This window comes from Dermacentor silvarum, chromosome 7 (assembly GCF_013339745.2).
Source record: "Dermacentor silvarum isolate Dsil-2018 chromosome 7, BIME_Dsil_1.4, whole genome shotgun sequence".
Classification (NCBI taxonomy): domain Eukaryota; kingdom Metazoa; phylum Arthropoda; class Arachnida; order Ixodida; family Ixodidae; genus Dermacentor; species Dermacentor silvarum.
Genome location: NC_051160.1, coordinates 35,769,698 through 35,790,780, shown reverse-complemented (window position 1 = coordinate 35,790,780; position 21,083 = coordinate 35,769,698). Strand labels below are relative to the sequence as shown.

General features: G+C 47.0%; 1 protein-coding gene across 1 annotated transcript in view; it reads right to left on the bottom strand.

Annotated features, from left to right (window-relative positions):
* The window catches only part of LOC119458793 (protein sneaky), a 40,478-nt gene extending 20,284 nt beyond the window's left edge, over positions 1 to 20,194 (bottom strand). The window contains exons 1-6 of the mRNA XM_037720656.2: positions 20,079 to 20,194; positions 17,103 to 17,306; positions 15,312 to 15,451; positions 14,970 to 15,038; positions 12,363 to 12,546; positions 979 to 1,116 (exon numbers count right to left, since the gene is read on the bottom strand). Coding sequence (XP_037576584.2) covers positions 979 to 1,116; positions 12,363 to 12,546; positions 14,970 to 15,038; positions 15,312 to 15,451; positions 17,103 to 17,306; positions 20,079 to 20,088 — 745 coding nt within the window. The 5' untranslated portion in view covers positions 20,089 to 20,194. The remainder of the gene's footprint in view (positions 1 to 978; positions 1,117 to 12,362; positions 12,547 to 14,969; positions 15,039 to 15,311; positions 15,452 to 17,102; positions 17,307 to 20,078) is intronic.
* Positions 20,195 to 21,083: the final 889 nt, after the last annotated feature.

The following is a 21,083-nucleotide window of genomic DNA, read 5'->3' as shown; positions in this document are numbered from 1 at the left end:
GCGCCAGCCGGAGCAAGATTCTAGCGCTACGGTGGCGCCGATGGAAAGCAGAGATTCGCCTAGCGACCGCCAAAGCATATGGCAGTTGGACACGTATCCTCGCAGTAGCGCTGACTCTGCCAAAAGCCACGCTTTCCGCGGTGCGCGTTTCTTTGCATCGCGATAGTACAGTTTGCGCTGCCATCATTACTGTACCGTCAGCTTTCCTCGTTTTCAAATAAAAGAGAAGCAGAACAGAAACAAAAATATCGCCGGATAGGGGGCGCACCATCGCACAGCGCGACCAAACCGGATGTACCCGCCTGTCAATGGTGATGACTGGACGGCGCGTACTGTACCGTCAGTTATGCTTGGGCCACGCGCTCCGCTGTTCGCGTTTCTTTCCATCGCGATAGTACGTGTCGATATTCGCACTGCCGGTGACTGCTCGCACATTTATACAATGCAATGTTTTATAACTTTATTGTTACCGGCATATGCACATATCCGCTTTCTCATGAGGCTAACTACAATGCACTAGTTAGATCACCTGACACTTGGCGAAGCATATCAAACACTGCCCAAACACAAGGCAAATATATGCTCTCGACACATCACGCACTCAATATTCAGTTGAAGTGCCAAATATTGTTTTTCATGAATGGTACATAAGAACCCAATATAACCTAACCTGGACAACCTAACCTGGATTTCAGACAACGAAAATGAAATATTACACAATGTTAAACTGTTTCCTATCGCTCCGGTGCACTACTTCATTATGATATTCATCCTTCGCAGCCTGCTGAAATATTGTACATATACGGAGATTCATAAATCCGACGGGGATATAGTATTTTCTCCATTTCATAGCATAGTTCGAGAGATTCTTCAGGTATCCTGGAGTCTTTTTTTTTTGTGTTACTGATTGTAGATCGCTTGTGAAATAGTGCTGTGTCGCCATTGAGATTGAATGACAACAAAATGGCTCTTGCTTACTGCTGACAACGTGACACAGGATTGTTAGCTTCATCGGCCAGCACAGCAAGTAACCCAGTATTGACAGCGCCTCGAAACAGCGTGCCTCGGCAGACTTAAACGCGTTCCGGCAGGCCCTGACTCCTTGCGAGAAAATGCCTGCAAGACAAAATAGAGATTGTGTGACTTTGACGCAAGCGTTTAGAACAGTCTTCATGACGAATGTATATACAGAGCTCGAATAAAGTGTAACGATAACAAAGAAGACTGGACGAGCGCTCGTCTGGTCTTCTGTCGTACTTTTCCATTCGCGCTCTCTACATATTCATTCGGAATGGCACCGGAGATGGTGCCATTCCGAATTAATATGTAGAGAGCGCGAATGGAAAAGTACCCACATGGTCTGCTGCTATACGAGAGTAGAAAGTAGAAATGTTTGTTTACGGTGCGGGCAATGCGACGTCGGCCCTGAATTATTCTTGGGCTGCGATAATTCGTTTTGAAAACTACGAGCACGGCGTCTTTTGTAAAGATGCAAGTTTTCTGATGTTGCCAGGAAAACGACCCTCCTAGGAGTGAATATATAGTGGCGGGACGCACGCGTACTTGGATGTTTTGGCAACGTTTCCCTTAGCAGGAAGTTAGCTATGATTGATGTAACCAAAGCTTGCAGGGGTAGCATGCCCGTACCTTCTACGTACGTCAGGTGTCCTATTTCGCATACTGTTACAAAGCACCTGCCACAGTAATTACGCATTGCGGCCATCTGTAAGTTTTGCCCTCATTCATGTAAAATTTAGGATTAACACTGCTAAAAGAAAAGCTGAGGATGGTTGGCAATTGAAATCATTCTGATGCTTTCGAAAGCTGTTACACTATAATTAAACTCCCGAAACTATTTTCTAAGTTGATCGTGTAGCATCACCGCATTCATTTGAAACTCCGCTCAAACTCCGTTTGAGTTTCCTTTGAAACTCCGCCCCTCTCGCGCACCGAGATCAGGGAGGACTGGGCGAAAGGAGGGCTTGTGGAAATGAGGCCTACACTGGGGCTACGTGATCTTTCCGCCAAGCTAACCGGCTCTTCTGCGAAAAGGGAAATGTGCTTACTAAGCATGCACATGCCTCAGTAATGAACAATGCTGCTGACATCGCAAGCCCATTGTGCTAGTGGTATTTTTCTTCTTTCAGTTTTCTTCTGTGTGACCACTGGAGGTCATGATTCTAGGGGTTTCACTCACGCGACCATAATTTCAGTGCTTAAAGTGGTGCGCTGAAAAAGGGAGCAGGTAAAAAAGTTGGTTTCGCCCGAAAGGCGAAGCATCGATTGCAATAGTAAGTTAGTAGACAGTTATACGGAGTAAGGATAGTAGTTTTATCGGCCGTATAAAGTTGTAAATATTCGCTTACTAACTAAACAAGCACGGTGTCACGCGCGTACAGGTAAACATGAACACATGTCGCTTGATGACTGCGCAAACTCGTCAAAACGCTCGAGTGCGAAAGCGCGGTGGCGAGCAAATTGACCTTCGCGCTGGCTCTCGCTCTTCAACACGAACTAAACGTCGAAAGCACCGCGCATACGAAGCTACCGGCACTCGGCGCATATAGTTTGTCCCTATCGCAGATATCATTGAAGATGAGGCCCCCGCGGCCGCGCACTTCGGCCACACCATTATCGCCTTCAAAATAACGGCGACTCATCCCCATGCCTCGCGCGCGAAGAGCGCGCGGTTCCGCCGACCTTCCTCTCTCGCGTGCGCGAGATTAAGCTGGGGTTGCCGGCTCACCCTCGCACGCTTTCACGCTCACACACAGCGTACGGCGCCCGACTACGCTTTTATCACCGTTGGACTTTATACGGAACCTCACGGCGACGGCAACGACGGCAACGTCAAAAATTCGCATGAAGTGTCCATATAATTGCTATCGCAATAAGCCTTAAATGAGGCCGTTGGTTTGTTCAAAACACTTTGACAGGCATTACATTTAACGCCGATTGCTCGTGTGTATCAAATGAGCACCAATAAAGCTTTATAAATGGAGCCCGTGGCTGTGGTCAACAGGAGCCCACGTTCAGGTCGCAGTTTACCTTCACCTTTGATCCCGGTAACGCTTTGTTAACCCAAAGTTGCGGTTTGCTATTGCCACAGCGGTTACCTTGACAGTGCTTGCCTGCTCCCGCCGCCACTGCTTTCTATCGGAGAAGGTGGCGCCCAGTAGCGCGAACTTCGCTACTCTCGGGCACGCTAAATGTGTTGGAATAGCTTTACTGTTGCCCTGCCGCGGCAACACCAACCAGCTTTGCGAATTCAAGCAACTCTATACAAAATTGCGCGGACATTAAAGTACTTCTTATGAGTTGTGAATGAGAACGAATTAATGACCAATTGAAGGCCGCTGAGTGGTCTTTTGAGTTAGGAACTCGCCGATAAGCGAGCGCGTTGAGAGGCTTTGTCAACGCCTCTCGAGATAGCACAAGGACGCTGCATTTCGATTCGTGACGTCATGCTTCCTTGCCCGACTGCCATGGAATCTAATGGGGATTCTCCCTAGTAAGCCGCGGTGAATTTGACGTCACCGCTTTCATCATGCCGGGCTTGAGAATGGCTAGAGCACGTACCGCATGTGTATCCGTAGCACAATCTGTGCGGCGTATGTGCCGGCAATTGCGAATCGTATAATTTAACACGGAGAAAGCTGTTACACTAACTGCAGAATGGCTCCGCTATGGTTAAACACACAAATCGAATTCAATGAAGAGCATGAGAACTACATGTTGGCCTCGTGCGCATTTTACTTTGAGTAAGTGTGAGCGGTGGCAACTGTTACATGGTGCTGTTGGCAGATTCGGCAATAGGCCCTGATCCAGCAGTAAGAGTTGCCCCGTTGTCATGATTAGCGCTGACCACACTAGCTGGCTCAATGCGCTCCCCCTCGCCCTCTCCGAGGGAAAGAGAACACATCGCGGCACCCCAGCTCACTCCGTCATGCCGCGACTCTAAAGAATAACGGCAATACCGAAGAAATGCAGACGCTGTATTTTTGCTATAGCGACATGTTTCTGTACACAATGCTCTGGTGATGGCGTTCGGATATCGACATAAATATGCGTCATTTGGTCTTAAAGTCCCGTTTTTTTTTTTTTTTGATGCAGTTATCAAAAGATTGTGATTAAAGCTGCACTTCAAGCGCGCTTTCAGAGTATTCCCATCACAGCATCTGACATGCAGTTGATTGTTGAGACCGCGCACGGAAAGCTAAGCTACGTCTCCATGATGACACTGACCACCTCGATTTTGTCCCTGGCAGAGGCGTAGGATTTTCCGTGAGGAGGTTGCGGAGCGCGCCCTTCGAGCCATGGTTTTTGCCATGGCGATCGCGGCGGACTCCCTTATCAGTACTTAGGTCAGAAGCCCTTCTTTACGTAGACCGTAAACAATTTCCACAATTTCAACGTTGAAAACACACATAAAAAATACAGATACTGTTATGTTCGATCAAAAACAGAGGGTGTCTATGTAAAAAACAAGAAAAACGGACAAAACTTCTGTTTTGTCCAAAACGGAGGAAAGGTACGTTAGAAAGACGCAAACAAAACGTGTTTATCTTCTGTGTTTTCAGAAAGGGAGAGTTTCCGTAATTTGTACCGGGAAAAAGAGGAGTTAAAACTGCAGGTCGACATGTCGTCTCTTTTTGAGGCGACGACTGTACATTATTACTAGAAGTCGGGAATTAATGTGTGCTCGTGGTGGGGCGCTGATTACCTCGCGTGCTCGCTAGCTAGTACTCATTAGTTGCCGAGCAGCTACGCAAGGTTAGGTTACGCAAGGTTAGGTTACGCAAGGTTAGGTTACGCAAGGTTAGGTTACGCAAGGTTAGGTTACGCAAGGTTAGGTTACGCAAGGTTAGGTTACGCAAGGTTAGGTTACGCAAGGTTAGGTTACGCAAGGTTAGGTTACGCAAGGTTAGGTTACGCAAGGTTAGGTTACGTAAGGTTCGGTTACGCAAGGTTCGGTTACGCAAGGTTAGGTTACGCAAGGTTAGGTTACGCAAGGTTAGGTTACGCAAGGTTAGGTTACGCAAGGTTAGGTTGCGCAGCTTCATTTGGTTTGCTACTCCTGCGGTCTCCTGGTTGTCTGGATTTCGTCAGCGCCGTGTGACCCGTCTTGTGTCAAGTGTGTCACTGCTGGACTTCTGATTGAAAATCAGGTAAGCTTTATCTTACTGCTTTCATTGACGCTCTTATGCGCAGCAGTTGCAAGCGACACGCGAAAGCCCTAAAGGCCCACACTGCTGAAAGTCGTACGCGCGAGCCCTATAAAGAATAAGGTTAGTGAGGGCAGACAAAGAGCTCATAGGTTCGATGTTTTCAGTGCTTTTGGGAGATATATAGACGAACACAAAAGCAGCTGCCGGAAACCAATGTGGCAACAACTGTCGTTAAGCTGTATGCGCTTCTCACAACTCGCTGGATTGGCCTTTGTTGCTGTGAAGCTAAGACTACAATGTCAATTTTTTTTTCGGCCACCCAAAGGCATGATCTTTTGTGATTGCATTTCGTATGTACGAGTATGCTGTGTTGCCCGTTTTGTTCAGGAAATTGCGAGAACATTTGCTGCCAATGTTAGCACGCTTCAGAATCGAATGACACGTTGTTTACACGTGTATACTTGCGAAAATTCTCACCTCCCTTCACGGCATTTCAAAGCTGTGTGGCAAGAAAGCCATTATGGAATGCTTGGAAGACCGTTTCTCCGGAATCTTCATATTTAGCGTCGTCTAAGCTGAGCAGTCTAAGCGCTTCAAATTAAAGTATTTTTACATATATAGTGGGGTCTCTGCATAGCACGCGATGAAGCAGTGTGAAGGCGTCATGCGAGTCCGTGGGTTTACTTGTTAAATATCGGTGTGAGTTTTGATTGAGATTGACAATGACCGCTGCTACACGGTACAACATTTCGGATCCAATCTGGTTGAGCTCAGGTGCACCAGTTGTGGTAAGCGGGTCCAAAGCACTTATCAAATTTGTATAAAATTCTAACAGAAAACTTCTTTTAGTTTTCCTCAAGAAAACAGTACTTCTTTTGCCATAGTGGGTAAGGAAGTCTGCTGATTGTTTGCAACTCTCACAACTACATGATCGTCAACCTACGGTTACGATCAGGCCCGATCGTGATGCACGGGTCGCGAACTGTCTGGATCCGGATCGAGCTCTATCCAAATTGGTCCCTATTGCGATCGAAAGTGACTGTGTGACACCGGTATTAAAGCTGACAATGCACTTCAGGACGTGCTGACACTTCATCTAATGTACGAACTGTTAGCGGTTTATGTTCCTACTCATTCCTTTGCTGATGCTCCTTTTGTGTGAAGCAATCACGCTCGATAATGCAGCTGATAATGCAGCTGATTGTGCAGCTGATGCGGCCTTCACATATCCTCAAAATGTGAACTTGTATCGTCATTAATGGCAAACATCATGGTCTGCATCAGTTTAATCTTAATATTGCATTTGCGAATGTACATGGCCAGACCCCACGTAATGCTCACATTTGGTGGTATTTGCAGGGATGTGTTACTTCTTTGAAAAATCAAAGCACTATTGGGATAAAATGAACGAAAATTAACATTGGTTGACATGCACACAAACCATCAGAACTATAATCTAGTGGTGTGGAATTCATTATAGTCTACTGGTGTGGTTCCATTATGGCACAAATTGAATAATGTTATATTATTGAATGATTCTGAAAAACGTTGCCATGAGGAAGAGTGTGGACCTTAGGGGAAACAATGGTTTCATTTTTATTGCAGCTGTAGCACCAATGAAGAATGCCTGCTTGCCCTATTTTTTCGTAGATGTTTTCAACGTTGGTGGACTACTTCGAGCACTACCATTATCACAGCAGTGTGGTGGGTGGCCCACTTTGTCCTAGTGAGCCATGCACCGCTTTGTTTAAAAACTATGAAAGCCTGCGAAGCCACGTCTTCAGACATCACAGGAAACAACGCAAAAAACAGGATGATCCTCCATTTGTCTGTTCTGTGCCCTCGTGCTGGAAAAGTGAGTCCACTCGCACGGAGTTCGTTTGCCATGTTGCTGCACATTTGGATAAGGGAATGGACGCTGTCATGTGACCTTTCGTGGGGTGTTCCAGTGATCTGAGGTCAGCAGAGTCATTCAGGACGCATGTGCCAAGGTAGCATCGTGACACTACAGCAACACAGCTTTTACAAGTGCCAGATGCCAAATTTGAAGTCGAACCATCTACGCTGGATGGGGAGCATAGTCGCGCTTCGATTTTTGGTGTTGGGTACACCTGTGAAACAGGCTGTAGTGGTGGTAGCCATTTGGAGTGCAATCCTTTTACTGACAGTTTCGCACTTTTTTTCCAAAGCTTGAGTCTCACCATCATGTGCCAGCAAGCGCAGTTGAAAACATTGTTAAAGAGCTGCAGAATCTTCGCAATCTAAACAGAAACATGTCGTTACATCAGGTTGCCAAGACAGTTTCCACTGACACACTTTCTTCAGTACGCTCTGCGTTTTGTTAAAAATAGCTTCGAAAGTGCATCTGCCATATTGAGACCGTCGTACTCCCGTGATAAATATTATAAAAAAACTGTCAGCCCTTCCACTGGGGTGAAGATGGAAGACCAGCGAAGCAGTACTACAGTGGGAATTATGTATTTCCAATTATGACTATTAAGATATGATGGTGTAATTGGTTATTTGAACTATTAAAAAGTGAGAAATATATATGATCCGGTGGTTTTCATTTATTCAGTGATCACAAGTACCATGGCTTTATGGTCGCTACGGTTCACCGCCTTAGGGTGTACGGCAAAGGTTGGCGCGCTCTTCATAAGCAGGTCACCAACGCCGCGAGCGTTCGGTGCGAACGCTGGCGAAATGCCGCTGCCGTCGACAACAGTTCTGCGCGTTGCGAAGCATGAATTGCGATAGCAAATTAGTAGCGAGCTATAAGGAGTAAGGATAGTAGTTTTATCGGCTGTATAAACTTGGACACATTCGCTTACTAACAGAATTAACAAGGATGGTATCAGCGCGCACACTTAAACATGAATCGATCACACTCGATGACCGCACACAACCGCTGCCAAAACGCTGGCGTGAGCAAGCGCGTCGGCAGCAGCGAGCGAAGGCTCATGCGGTCTATCGCTTCAACGGAAACAGCGGCGAAAGCACACCTCATACAAAGGTAGAAGCCGTGGTGCAGATCGTTTTCAAGATACGGTGCGTGGGACCGCGCGTCGCCGCGCAAAGCACAAGGACGCAGTTAACTGCTCACATAGCAAAAGCCACACTCCCTCCCTCCCACGCTGTCTTCCCGCTTTCCTGTAAGTTGCTAGAAAGGTCCCCCTTTTATATATGAAAGCGTGATGACGTCACTAAGTGTATGTATATACTTAGTATATGTACATACTTAGTGACGTCATATATATATATATATATATATATATGGCGCAAGTTGGAATTAGCTAGTGCAAGACGGGCAATTGGAGATCACAGGGAGAGGCCTTCGTCCTGCAGTGGACATAAATAGGCTGATGATGATATGTGATGTATGCCTGATTGCAAAGAAAGATATGCCATTTGCCTTCAATTGTTGACCTTGCGTTTTGTGTTCATGCCAGAAAGTTTTCCGACCAACGAGTGGAATACAGCTTCGCTGTAAAACTCAGCTACCGCAAACACCAGAGACCAGCGGAGCTGGGGAAATCTTAGTAAAGCAGTCGCAAACCGCACAGCATAGTTTCCTGGCGCTCAGAATTTCTTCGCCATGTTCTGCGTGGTATCGCGATGAATTCAACCGGCCATGTTCACAAGCCTCCGGATCTTCATTTCTTCGCCCACGCGAACTCTCGGCTTCCCTCAGTCTAAACTCGTGATGTTCTCTACTGCGACGCTTGGTTTCGGCTGCCATAGCTCTCGCTTCAGTCTTTCAGAAGCAACCAGTGTCCAGTTCTCTTGTCGTTACCTGCCGAGCCGCCGCCAGAGGCATCGCTGAGACCGTAATTATGGAATACCTTATCGTGCCGCCAAAAGCTCCCTATCAGGCCCAAAAGAGCCCACAGATGCAAGCGCCGAAACAGCTTTTCCCTGGTTCGAATGCGGAAAATATCGCGGCTTCTGACCAGACATCGCTTTTGACTCCGCTTTCGGACATAGACTCGGCAACTGTCGGCATTTTGTCGACCTTGGCAGATTCGAGTGCATCGGCGAGCCTCTATCCGTCACCGGCAACGTTGCGAAGAGGCACGCGACGGTTTGGTAGAGGATTTCACTGTTTGCACGAAGCGTCAGTGCGGCCAGTTTTTCGCACAAATACAGGTGTAGCCTGGGCCAGCCCTTCAAGTGGCAGTCCGCAGGGTTCGCCTATTAGCCCCATGCTATGGAATTTATTCATTCATTCCCTGCTTAGTCTTAGATTACCCGAGGGTGTTCACATCCAGGCACATGTGTATGACACCATCGTCCTGCTTTGCGGTTCGTCACGATTGGAATTTCAGGGCTTATCGGAATCAATTTTAACCTTGCTTTCTGAAAAAAAAATATTTTTTAACCTTGCTTTCTGATCGGGCCAGACAAAACAAGGTGAAAATCAGTCTTCCAAAATCTTTTTTTTTTCAACAACGGGCACATTGGTGCCCTTTGTTGCTCCTAAGCGCCGTCCGTCAATCCGATTGGACGGCGCATTTCTAAAACATCTGGACCACATTAAACTACTCGGCGTGGTTTTCGATAACAAACTAAACTTTCACTCCCACGTTGACTATCTTAAGACTAAAGCCCAGGTATTGGTCGCTCGATTGCTGAATTTTATCCGCATGCATTTTACGCTACGTCCAGTACTTTTACGTCGTTTATATAGACAGGTTCTGCTGCCTGCGGTTGCATACGCGTCGCCGGTATGGTGGCCTACTTTCCCGGCGGCGCACCTTCACACCCGAGTGCTGTCGGTGCAACGTTCTCTCCTGGTGGCTTTAACCGGAGCGTATCACACAAACAGAACGTCGGCGCTGCATGTTTTATCCAACTGTGCGCCCCTAACAGTGGAATTGGACCTCTTGAGTGCCGAGTTATCACTCTTTACGACAAGTAACTCACTATGGCTCTAGCACGCTCTATCCAAGTGGTATCGGCTGCCCGTTCGACCCGTTGTCCCGTCATCCACGAGAAATATGTAGCTTCTTTTGCAAGCGACTTACTCCTAGGCTGCTCGGATCGCTGCCCTTTCCGCATACCACATCTACACGGTTGGCACATGCATGAGTGCCTCGACGGGAGCGGCTTTTGGTGTATTTGACCCTCGTGGACGCTTGGCTGCCGTACGCAGTTTTCAGGTTGTAAAGGAGACAAGTGCATATAGCGCCGAGGTGGTCACATTCGCCGAGGCGCTCGTGTTCTCAATTCGCTGCCAGTGGGAGCGCCGGTACACATTTATACCGACTGTATTTCACTGTTGTCCGCGTTCTCTCATCTCTGTGACACGGACTCACGCGTTTGGCTTTGTAAGAGGGCGCTTCTCTTGCAGGCTCGTGGGGGTCACTGGGTACGCCTGTATCACGTCCCTGGCCACAAGGGCGTGGTGGGGAATGAACTGGCGGACTCGGCTGCGTCGTCCGCGGCATGGTCGGGGCAGATTCGCGAAACGACATCCTCTATAAAAACAGTGCATGCGCGACTTCGTGGTATTGCGAGGAATCAGTGGCACTGTTACTGGCAAAGGGAGGGCAGAAACACCAGCCTTTACCGGTGGATTCCTAGCATACATATCATTCCCGGTTGGTTCCCGCCGAATAGATTGCTGGGGCATCTATTTACGGGACACTGGCACTTTGTTTCATATTTATACTGATTCAACCTTCGCACTTCAAACTTGTGCTCGTGCGGAGCAGTGTGCGACGATGTGTCACACTACGTCACTTCATGCCCACACACAGCGCACATAGTGCATCAATTGTGCGCCGATGTACGCGTTCAGTCTTCGACGCCCTGCTGCTTCTGCGCTCTGCTCAATTCCAAGCGATCGCGGGCCCTGCTCCTGCAGCTCGCGCATGTGGCTGTTTTTTTTTCTTTCTCCTTTTCCTACCCCTTCCATTTTGCCGGATGCATATTAATTCTTTTCTTTTTAATTTTTTACCGCCTCATGTTACTTTGGCATGTTTGTTTTTGCCAACTGCACAGTTTTAGCCAAATATGGCGGGGTTTCCCCGTGTTAGATGGCACTAGCTACATGCTTCATCTTCACTATCACATTTTTCTTCGTTTCCCTTCCGATCCTATTCGTATCATTTTCTCTTCCTGGCCATCCTTCTGTGTCTTCTTGCCCGCAAGCTGCTACTTATACATTTCGTGTATAGACATACTTGCAGCATGCGGCCTTGGAAACACCTGCCGGGCCATTTCCTGTCGAAGCCCCGGGTGGCCATCTTGATTGGCGGTGCCGGCGGCACATGCCCACATCTGGATCCTGTCCAATCGCAGCGTGCCGAAGGACGCACGGAGGACACCAGCTGTCAAGTTCTCAATAATACTACGCTCATGCCGCAGGTGCTGTCGGGGTGGCGGGTGGGTGGCCCTGGGGGGCTGTTAGGTTCCCTGCTTGAGCTTCGGCGCTGCCGGCGCCTTCTTAACCACTTATTCCTAGGAGGCAGCTTCTCGACTTTGAGCCGCCTCTTAAACCAGCGTCAAAGGTGTATGCCTATTTGTGTTTTTGTCAGAGACTTCAGGCTTGCCTCCGCTCTTTCTTTAATAATTGGCTTTTCTTTCAAATTCCTTTGCGAAGCCACTGCATCCCCCTTCTTATTTATTTTACTATTGGCACTCACGCTTGCCGTACTCATCTGATGGTGCGGTCTTCCCCGTTTTATTTTTAAAATTTTTCAATGTTTGGGGACACTAAAAAAGCCGTCACGGACACCAGGCGCGTTCGGCGCGAACGCGGGGAAACGCGATCGGCGTAAGCAGCAGCTCTACGCGTCCCACTTACACATGCCTCGATCCTCCTCTCCACCTCGCATCCGATATGCAGCGCGATGCCATTTTTATACTCTGCTTTCACTCTTTCAACTCTCTCTCTCCCCCAGCTTGGCGAAGCTATCGCACAGCTGCTATGGGGTATGGCGTTTTGTGTTTAGGCCACTAAATTTTCGGCCAACGAGAGGTATACAGCTTCGCTGTAAAACAAGTATTCTAACATGTAGTGTACCACAGAAAGCACTTCATAATTTTATATTATAATTATGTAATATAATACCTCACTGTGCGCGAAAGCTCGTGCAGTCGAACGGATGGCAATTTTTTTATTTGACGGGAAAAATGAATTTTACTATGCTTTTGCAAGAGCAACCGCACAGGTCTACGCGGACGCCTTACCTTCGCATCGCAGCTCGAGCTTCTTGGCGTAGTCGGCCTCAATTTCGCCATCGCTTTCCAGCTCCTTCTTAAGCTCTTCGTACTTCTCTCTCACCAGCTTCGAACGTGGGTCATTGTCGGAAACTTTGTCCACGTACTCGGCGTCCGCCTCGAGTGCTTTTGCCTCGCGGTCGTCGCCGGACACCTGCATCGCAGACAAATGGATGCGACGCGGCAACTTCGTGAACATGGGTGTTACGCACGCCCCGCTTCAGGCCTTTAAAGTGAAATTCCTATAACAGTTTGGAGTACACGACAGACAACAGGACAGCAATTTTTTGCCGTTTTTTTTTTCTTGGGGGGGGGGGGGGGTGTCGCAATTCTGAATCTTGTTCTGGACAGAACGTTTCACCTTACGAGGTGTTGTCGCAACGCCATGAAACGGACGACTTCTTTATCGCAACTGAAAGGTTTTCGGGATTTTAGGGGCGAAGCTCCTTATAGCGGCACCCGTTCGTCCCCGTCGTAGTAGGTAGCCACGTCTAGTTTTATGAATTGCTCAATAGATGGCGTTGTGTGTCCGTATATGTATGTATACCCATATATACATATATATGTATACGTATAGTATAACCTGAAGCCGACTTCCACTTCCGGTTCCGCTTCCGTTTCTACTTCCGGTTCCGCTTCCGGTTCCGGAGAACGCTTCCGGCGTTTTATGAAAAAAAATTCCGAAAGTTGTGCCCTCAGCGCGGAATCGAACCAGGGACCCCTCGCTTCCGAACGCGCGGCGCTAACCACTACGCCACGAAGCGCACATAGACACATGCACCACGATGGCAATAAATACCCAACATTAACGAAAGGCCGCGTTTCTAGCGCGTTTCTAACGCGTTTGTGCTAGCGCGTTACGGCCCGTGTAAGAAGCTGGTGTAAGACGCTGTGGCCTCTCCGCCTTACCTTCAACGCGTTTCGAACGCGCTGCCCAAAGCGGTGGCAAGTCAAGTTCAAGTCGAGGAGCGTTTATGAATACGGGGGGTATACTCTCTCAGCAGTCATGTGATGGCGTCGGCAAACGCGGTGCACGTTCCGGCATGTGTAAATGGCTGCGTAAGACGCTGTGGCCGCTCCCCCTTACTAGAGAGTACTGCACGTTTCTAACGCGTTTGTGCTAGCGTCCCCTTAAGCGGGAGATCCGATGATTCCCTCCGGAGCTTCGCCCACTCATCATCATTCACCCCGTGGATATGCTGTGATTTTTTTCTCAAGCAATGATGCCTACAAAACATTCTGTTTGTCAAAGTCGGCACAGTTTGGTTTTCGCTTATAAACGCCAACACTTGTACTCAAGTTTGCTGAGTGTTTCCTTGATCACGTATTTCTGTGGTTCAAAACAATTTGATTAAAGAACTCGAAGTTTCTCCAGAAGTAAAGCTAGCTCCTAAGCTCTTCCGGTGAAACCATTTGATTGAGCGGTGGTATTGTTCAATTTACGAAGCGCACAGCAGCAAGGCGGCGGTCAATTAGAGTGACATTACTGGTGCGAAGATACAGATAAACGTATAGTGTAAAAACGATGCTGCAGTAAATGACGGTAAATGCCTTGGCAGCTACATTTACAAGAAGGCATTCAACCACCAAAGTAGTTGTGGGCCGTCAATTTGTAAGGCGTACACCATGACGCACTGCAAATGGCAGCATATCGAATTACGCTGTTGTCACGAGTAAGTTTTCTTTTTCTCAAGTGGTATTCGTGACACTCCTTTCCTTCTTCATGACGATAAAAACGTATTGACGATATGACTTCGATGGCTCATCAAAAATTATCAAAAACATGACTGTTAAAACGACGGCTCGTTTTTACACTTCGTCGATGACGACAGAAGCCAGGGTAATGCTACGAGACTAGAAAATTAGGAAGCATGGGATGAAATCGGCTTAAGCAAGGCAGGTCAAGCGCAAATTCAAGAGACTGTCGTCGTTCTGGTGACATAATAAACGTTGCCAGTTCCCTTTTAAGGCACGTGACAATATGATGCGGATGATTGTACTGCGGATGATGATGAACAGAGATTAAGGCATGGTGCTGAATTTAAACTAACAATGTAACTTCACTCTCTTGCTGTGAGGAAATCTTTACGTTAGACAATCAGCTCTTGTCAAATGTTTTTCAGTGTTTCCCAATATGTGTTGCTGGTGCGTATGTGCGTGTCCACAAGTGCCCCTTTCTGAGAAATCTTAGCGCTGGTTTACCGGTTGCAGACTCTCACAAAATGCGCAACCTCGTAAATCCATGTAACAGCACATGTAACAAATTTCAATTAAATGAGGTGTGTGTACGACATCAACAAGTAAATACACAAGCCTGAACAACGCAAAAGACGTTCACTTTTTGAAGCAGTTAATATATTATCTGAAATTGGGGTAATTTGTGAGGAATATGGCGTTGTACTACAAAACGTGTGTAAGACTTCTTCGTGTTTGCTTTCCTGGAAAGGGGGGCGGCATTTCTAATGTTTCACTCTGAAATATTGAAAGACTGATTAGTGTATGCAAAGCAAAATCAATCAAAACGTGCGCCCGCAAAAGCAGGCCGCAAAACATAAGCAGGTATGGATTGATGCTTACCTCTTTTTCTATTGGTTTGACCTCTTGGTCGATGGCTGAGGTTTCATTATGGATCACTTTCGCCTGCTCCTAGAAGTGGAATACAAGCGCCGAACGTGAATCCCTGGAAGTGGTTTTACTTTCAAAACACACATCTTGGTTGGACAAGGTCGTTCTTCCTACGACTTTTCGTGAGAAAAAATGGATACCGAGCAGGACATAACTCGTGAGCCAGCGCTACTGTCGCAAGACGTGGCCAAACCCCTTATACATCTTTTAATAATATTTCATGTTCTTCGTCGTCTTATAACCGGGAAGTTGCAAGAGATCTCGTACAAAAGCACCGCGGCAAGAAGAACTCACGTCGAAGTCCCAGATGATCCGCTTTATGGGCTTGTACATCAGCAGAAGACGTTCCTTGGTGTGGTTGTACGACAGGGCACCGAGGCACATGAACGAATCCACAGCCACTTTGCTGTTAATCATCATGCTCTCGATTGGACCTGCTTAGTGTGTTATAGCACAAGAACGCCACAACAGTCAAGATATTCAAATCCAAGGGAACCAATAGGCGGACAACAATTTCACGCGCCATCTCTTATGTCACCAGTGGTGAGAGGCCTAGCAATTCATCTTGAGAAACAGGCAAACACCCGCGCTCCTAGCAAATGCCAAACAATTAATCAAGTTGGCCTATACATGCTGTGACGAAACTACACCCGCGCTTTCGTCGACACGAGAACATACAAAATAAAAATTTGAACACTTCTCTATGTAAATAACTGGCAACAATTTATCAGGTGGATTCAAATAAGTGTTTCGCTTTGAACGTTAACGAGATTGAAGTGCAGCGAACACATTCATTAGAACTTGTTAGGAAATGATAATGTTACAATCTATAGCTTACAATATTACCGATTACCCCTCATTTGGCTGGCACTTGTACGAAAACAAGTGCCTTTTGTGATTAAAAATACGAGCGCATGAAAATTTGTTACAGTAAATTTTCAGGTAGGTCCGTGCCGTTTTGTCTTCGACAGGATTACTGTGCTACGTCGTCCGAATATTTAGAATCTACCTGTCTGTCGCATATAGCAGTGACCTCCGCCAAAGAGAGAAGAATAAACAATCATTTGCAAGCTTCCATCTGAATGCAGCCGCTGAGGATTGATGTTGCTAGAGAAATAGGTACCTAAATTATTCTATGAAAAAGAAAACAAAACTCGCAAACAATGGGAGTTTGTACTTTTGCTCATTTTAAGTGAGCTTGGTTACGCTATTTTTAAAGGTCCCAGATATCTCATTATCTGTATTCCAAACTGTCATAGACCGTTTACTAGAGGCGCTAGTTAGCCATATTCACTTCGGCTGCAGAAGGAGAAAAAATTTAAGTAGCTACATCGCTACACTCTGCTAGTAGCATGAGTGCCGCGCGCTCGTAGAAAAACGTTGTTGGGTAAGTGTAAGCTGGGCAAGAGACAACCTGAAAATCCTTTTTACAACAGTAATACATAGAATAAACACCTTTGCGTGTTACATTAAACATACATTTTTTTGTTCTTTCGCATGGGGGCATATCGAAGCTGTTCGCTCATGTACATCTCGCTGATTCCAGTATCTGTTCCAAAAAACCAAAAGTATTGTCGAACTCCGCTGCACCACCTCACAGTGCCACATGAACAGGAGCTCCGACCCTGTGCTTATCCATTAACTTCCACAGAATGTTGTCTACGAGTATAGGATACACAGCTCTGAGCACAGCGGATTCTAAACACTTCACTTGAACTCTGCACTGAGTAAGGTAGAAAGATGGGTGAGTTGGAAAGGATGCATACTAATTGGTCAGCGCGAAAACAACTGACGACACAGGGGAAGAAGGAGCTCGTCCTGTGTCCTTCAACATCTGTGTCTTCAGTTGTTTTCTCGCTCTCTACTGAGTCCGTAAAGTGCCAGAGGGGCGAAATGCCGACTCTGTTACTCAGGTGGCCACCCAAGACACCGAGTAGATATCACGGCCCTCAGAAATGTTACAAAAGACGCGGCCATTTATTAAAAACTGGGCACCGCCTCCTTGGCGTATCCACAACACCTCAGGCATCTATAGAATACAGCGTAAGTTTGCGTCAAGAAGAACGCTGCGCCACGTCTACTGACCTCGAAGAATTAGCGAGACGCTCGCAGTTACCAGAGCTGATCGACCGGCTCGACCACAGAGGAACGGTACGAGCAGCCAGGCGATAGCACGGGCCCTGGCCGAGAGCGCATAGCCGGCACCGGTGAGCAGAATGACGGTGGTGCCCATGCAGCGAAGCGTCAGCTGCGTGGTGAACAGCTCACGCACGATGCCCCAGTAGAAGACTGCGACCACAAGAGGGTGCCACCTTATCTGGTGGCACTTCAAGAAGTCATAGATTCGGAATTTCGTCTTACGCGGTATATACACAGACAGGCAATTTTGGTGATCAACGTAAAATAAACATTCGGCAGACACTAAAGACTGCTTACGTGTGGGAATTCGAACGCATTATACCCTTTGTAGACCTCGGAACGTCATCAACGCGCCGATTTAATACACTCATGACGTGGCGCCACCCCCTCCGCACTGTCACATGCACCGCCCAGTGACGCACGCACTAGTCAGCCAGATGGCTGCGACGTGACACGTGCAATCAGGCACGCACTAGGCAACCTTTAGTATGCAAGAACCGTGGAGCAGCCGTGGCTTCAGGGAAGCGTACTCGGTCTCGCACGCCGGAGGCCCGGGTTCGATTCCCACCCAGACCTAAATGTACAAAATTTTGTTTCAAAAAATCAAATTTGCTTTGTTTACCGGAACCTCCCTGGGAAATTTGACGCCAATCAGGGCATTTTTAGACGTGTTTTTACTCTTTGCGGCATCCGCCATTTTTCGTCACGGCGCAGTTTCGCTAATGTCACCGCCCAGGGCACCCTCAGCAGACACCTAAGGCTTTCGCGGCCAAATGTTTCATGGGGACCGCTTCGAGGGATGTCGCAGAGTTGTGATTGATATCGGCTTAAACTTATTCCTTATAGCTGCTTCTTTGTGCATACAGTTCGAGAGATAGCGAATGAATATTAACATAGCAAGACAGATAGATTGTAAGCAAGATATAGGAGGTGTTCCGTATCATGCGAAGCACCATTAAAGAACTGCCACAAAATCTGCCAGGTCATGGCTATGTTTGAACATCTGCCACGTGGCCAAGCCGACGTTAGCGGGAAGAAAATTTTCCTCCTCATTTTCGCTAATTCTATAAAATATACTGATTACCTAAATAACTACCAACTTTAGGCGCATGTATATAATTGCGAGACGGAAGTAGAGTTATAGAGTAGTCATGTCGGAAATCCAGCACCACTTTTGAGATATAACAGATATATCAAACGTGGTGCAGGATTGTTCCCTCAATCTGGTAAAAATGCCTCGATGTTCTAGTTAAGGTCATCCCGAAGTGTTTAGCGGCGTTTTTGGGAAACTGCTAAAGGGAGTGCCAATGTAGTTCATTACGTTTTCTCTTAAGCAGACATGTCCTCACTACTCCGCGTCTTCACTCTCACAATTGCATGGGCCCTAAATTTCGTAATTGATGAGTTAATTAATATATTTCAGCAAGGCTAAATTTCCACCTAGCCACACGCCGCGGTGGCGCAGTCAGCTAAGGCGTTGCGCTGCTGAGCACGAGATCGCGGGATCAAATCCCGGCCACGGCGGCCGCATTTCGATGGAGGAGAAATGCAAAAACGCCCTTGTGCTTGCGTTGTAGTGCACGTTAAAGAACCCCACGTGGTCGAAATTAATCCGGAGCCCTCCACTACGGCGTGCCTCACAATCAGAACTGATTTTTGCACGGAAAACCCCAGAAAGAAGAAATATCCACCAAAGCACGTAGGCTGTCAGGAAAAAAATAAGTACGGCGGGGCGCAGATATGAATGTTTGGTAAAGTGCTGCGCATAAAAAGAAGCATCTCGTATAATCAGAATACATAGGGATATTTGTCTCGTTTGTTGGATATTGTTTAGAATCGCGCTGATGTTAGAGGATTCGTACACACAGTGTCATCCTACTTTTAGACCCATTAAAGACTGACAGACACACACACACACACATATATATATATATATATATATATATATATATATATATATATATATATATATATATCAAATAGAAGAAAGGGAACCGAGGGGCCCCAATTTTTATTACACGTATTACGAGATGCTTTCATCTCGTTTACACACACGCGCGCGCACACACACACACACGCACAGGCACACGCACGCGCGCGCGCACACACACACGCACACGCACACACACGCACACGCACGCACACGCACACGCACGCACACGCACACGCACGCACACGCACGCACGCACACACACGCACGCGCGCGCGCATGCATGCATGCATGCATGCATACACAGGGTGTTTCATTTTAGCTGCCCCAAAATTTTAAAAATAGGCTGAGGCAGATAGCACAATTACAATCCTTGATCTTAACTACTCGATGAGGCGGCCATTACTTCCATGAGAAATCAAAACGCCATATTAAACAATTAACCTAATTACGCTAAGTAACTTTTGATTAATTATTTGGAGGCACATCTATCTGAGAACGAGTTCTCAGGACTGAACCAGTTTCGAGATATTAATTTTCAAAGTGTCCGACGGATGCAGTTAACTTTTTGGGGAAAACGCTGTTTTATGCATTCAAGCACAAAGTTAACTGGAACGCCCGTGCATTTCGTCGGACACTTTGAAAATTATTATCTCGAAACTGGTTCACTGCTGAGAATTCATTCCAAGTGGATACGCCTTGTGAACTCAGCGGCTATAATTCGTATATTGAAAGATGTGCCGTAAAATAATTATTTACAAGGTTAGTTGGCGTAACTATGTTAATTGTTCAATTAGGCGTTTTGATTTCTCGTGGAAGTAATGGCCGGCTCATCGAGTAGTGTAGATCGAGCATTATAAGAGTGCTATAGGCCATGGGCAATTTTTACAAATTTGGTGCAGCTAAAATGAAACACCCTGTATATATATATATATGTTGTAGTTATGTAGGGTTCACAGTGGACCAGTTAACGCTTGCTAAGCATTACTCACAGTAACCCATGAAGAGGCCGAATGCGAAGCCGATGACGAAGCGTGGCACTCTGCATTGCTCAGGTTCGCCAAAGAAAAACTTCAGCACCGGCAAGGGAACGTGATGCTTGCACCCTGCGTCATTGGCGGCCAATATTCACTTTCTGGCACCTTATCCCGTGTCGCTTTAGAAGAACTGAAGAATATGCTATGAAGAAGACCCGCATAAAACTGTTAGCAAATCGCTGGCGCTTCCTTGCAGAATCGCTCTTTATGTTTTGCGGCAGGAGCCTTTGTGAGGTATGGCATGCACATTGTTTAGTGAGTCTGGTTGCTTGAATTGCGCGAGCCGTTGGATAGCGCATTCTGTTGTCAACGTGTCCCTTGCGTCCGGCTCCGCTGGCGCTAAGAATGTTATCCAGGTTAGAGTACCAACATGCCCTACATATAGCAGTGCTTCAGTTCACTTCTAGTACCACAATGGACAACTGGACTAGTCGGTTGACTTGCATCTTGAAACTGTATTAGCGCACTTACACCAGTACGACGAGAGAAGACAGCACAAGGCGCTGGTACATCGGGTCATTTTATGTGTTGTTCTAGCACATTGTGTTGTCAACGACGCCCTTCTGTCCTCGTCCGCTGGAGCTAAAAATGCCATTCACGTTGGATGATGTTTTGTGATTGCCTCTGTGGCATCGAATTTGCCTGCATGGCCATGTAACATGTCACCGTGTAACATAGGGAAGTAAACTCGAAGCCTTTCTTCCACCAAGAAAATACCTATGTCTACGAACCAATACAGCATGTTGTAAACCAGGGCTCTGGTTTACTAGTTTGTTCGAGTTCTGTTATGATTCTTCGTGACCTGCAGTCGTTGAAGCTGATTAAAAATACCTCAACGGTACTCACACGCTCGGATGCCCTTGAAATGAAAATCCACTACGCCAGTCGCCATTTGCGTATGATGATGATGATGATGATGATGATAACCCTCAATACATGGCTCGTACCCACTCCGGGGGA